Here is a 2,159-nt window from a genome sequence, read left to right on the forward strand (position 1 = left end):
TGATATTCTTTCTTTTTTTGCGGTTTTTTTTCAGTACTAAGAAAATATTATGATAAATACCAATAAAGTACATTTTTTGTGAAATAATAAAGTGCAATTATTCCCAATATGTAAATAATAATGAATGACAAACAAATTCCAATACTATAAAGCGTGCCACATAATTATTGTTTACCCGTTTTACTGTTCCTAGACCAAAATCTCATACAACCACATTGTACCGCCATACAAAGAAGCCAGTGGTATTAATATATTATTACGATAAGCTTAACCAAATCATTTTAACTGTCCGTCATGACAACCGGGAAGTACACAAGCTAAACAGTAAGTAAATGATCAATGTTGGAAGATAACATAGATATGCCCGTGTTCTAATTGCTGACGCACTGTATATGAATATCATACATATCACGAGCAGGGCACAGTATCACGAGCCAGGATCGATCAGAATGATCCTACGGAGCATATCATCTGAAGGTATGTAATGCTTAGTCTTCTTTCACTCAATTTTCTCCTTCATTTCTCGACATTCTTTTCCGACACCATCTTCAGCTATCCATTGAATAAATTAAGTGAAAAATAAGGTATATACATCCACGCTAAACTGTCAGTTTTTTAATTTAAAAAATGTAATGGCGTCATGTGGGGAACAACAAGTATACCTTTGCTTGGCCTGCCTTGTGGCGTCTGAAGGCCTACAGCCAAAACAAATAGTAGTGTTTAATTTTCTGCAAAAGAGAGCTTAACTGATTGCAAATTGAGAAGTTTGTGCAGGTAACAAGAAGCATACGTTATTTGTCCCGTACAGATAATCGCAATACGTGAACACAGTTGCAAAGTTGCTCTGGCAGTTCCCTCCCAAGTAGTGGTGGTAGTCGTGGAACTCTGCTCCTCCCCAGAACGGGATAAGCTTTGTCGGGTTGAACGGGAAGTTGTACCTGAATTTGGAAATAAGAATCCATTTATATATACTCCATAGAGAACATATTCTCTTACTGAAAAGTGCTTCTCTTCCGGCATGAAAAGAGTATATATTACCCGCAGTGGGTCTCGATGGCCGAAATAGCCACTATCACAAACCAGATGCCGAAGGTGATCATGTGGCAAGGCGCGATCACCGGGCCGACGACGGTGGGGACGGTGAGGATGAGCACCTCGGTCCAGTGCATGTATGGCGCGACGAAGCCGTTGGGTGCAGTGTACTCATGGTGGACGTGGTGGATGTTGTCGTAGCACCACTTGGTGTGCATCAGCCGGTGGGCCCAGTAGCTGAGATAGTCCTCCACAAGCAGGTACATGAGCAGCTGCGCCGCCATCTCCCCCGCCGACGGCAGCGGCAGCCCCATCCGGATCCCCAACATCTGATGACATGAGGCGCACACCAATCAACGTCTAACTCGCAGAGTCAAAGTGACAGTAGACAGCACTGTACCAGGAGCTCCACAAAATGATAGTGTGTACAAACCTTGACCGCAGGATAGGACAGCAGCTGGACAGGGGCGGCGAGGGGGAGCAAGAAGCGCGCGGTGTCCGTGTAGCAGCGGAGGAAGCCGGCCGGCGACAGCCGCGCGCCCCGGGGCTGCAGCTTGTACCGCAGGGCGACGGCCGGCGCGCCGAGCTCGAGAAGCGCGAGCATGAGCGGCAGCAGGGTGTAGACGGCAAGGAGGACGGCGACAGTGTGGTAGTAAAGGTAGCAGTCCGCCTTCGCCGCCGTGTACCGGAACCACGCTGCCTCGGCGCGCGTCATGGCGCGCCTCAGCGCCGCCTCCGCGTCGGACGCCGTTGCGTAAGGGAGCATCGCCGGTCGCGGATGTGCAGCTAGGCTGTTTGTTTCTTCGCAGTCGCGGACGTGCAGCTAGCTACTGCTCTGTGCGCGACTGGAACGGTCGACCGATGGGTTTTTGAAGAGGCTGTTTGTCTATCTGACTTGTGGGCCAGCACTACGAGGGGGGTGGGTGCTGCCTTTTTTTTGCGAATCAAGGGAGCGTGTGCTGGCTGCATCGTGCTGATTCATATTTTCACGGGCATGGTAAATCGTTTAACTTTACTACATAATATTTCTTTTGGCGAAAAGGCCTAGGCCATATATTAAGCTTAACGGGACCTTACAAACACACCCCTGCCGATTTTTTTTTACACTTAGAGCTTTGAGGGTGCCG

The 2,159-nt window shown here is 48.4% G+C and overlaps 1 protein-coding gene across 1 annotated transcript; it reads right to left on the minus strand.

The window, feature by feature from the left end:
• Positions 1–226: 226 nt before the first annotated feature.
• Positions 227–1,854, minus strand: LOC123107910 (very-long-chain aldehyde decarbonylase GL1-10). Its single transcript, XM_044529802.1, has 5 exons — positions 1,466–1,854; positions 1,039–1,361; positions 791–938; positions 663–695; positions 227–552 (listed from the first exon to the last, which is right to left on the minus strand). The coding sequence occupies exons 1-5, from the start codon at positions 1,796–1,798 to the stop codon at positions 517–519; spliced, it is 873 nt and encodes a 290-aa protein (XP_044385737.1). The 5' UTR covers positions 1,799–1,854; the 3' UTR covers positions 227–516.
• Between the last annotated feature and the right edge of the window lie 305 nt (positions 1,855–2,159).

Source organism: Triticum aestivum, chromosome 5A, assembly GCF_018294505.1.
Source record: "Triticum aestivum cultivar Chinese Spring chromosome 5A, IWGSC CS RefSeq v2.1, whole genome shotgun sequence".
NCBI classification, from domain to species: Eukaryota; Viridiplantae; Streptophyta; class Magnoliopsida; order Poales; family Poaceae; genus Triticum; species Triticum aestivum.

Bases quoted from the DNA above. Each gene is read 5' to 3' on its own strand.
- LOC123107910 (XM_044529802.1), bottom strand. From the start codon at position 1,798: ATGCTCCCTTACGCAACGGCGTCCGACGCGGAGGCGGCGCTGAGGCGC. The intron at 1,362-1,465 runs GTTTGTACACAC...TCATGTCATCAG, and splicing joins TGTCCTATCCTGCGGTCAAG to ATGTTGGGGATCCGGATGGG. The intron at 696-790 runs GTATGCTTCTTG...TTTTGGCTGTAG, and splicing joins ATCTGTACGGGACAAATAAC to GCCTTCAGACGCCACAAGGC.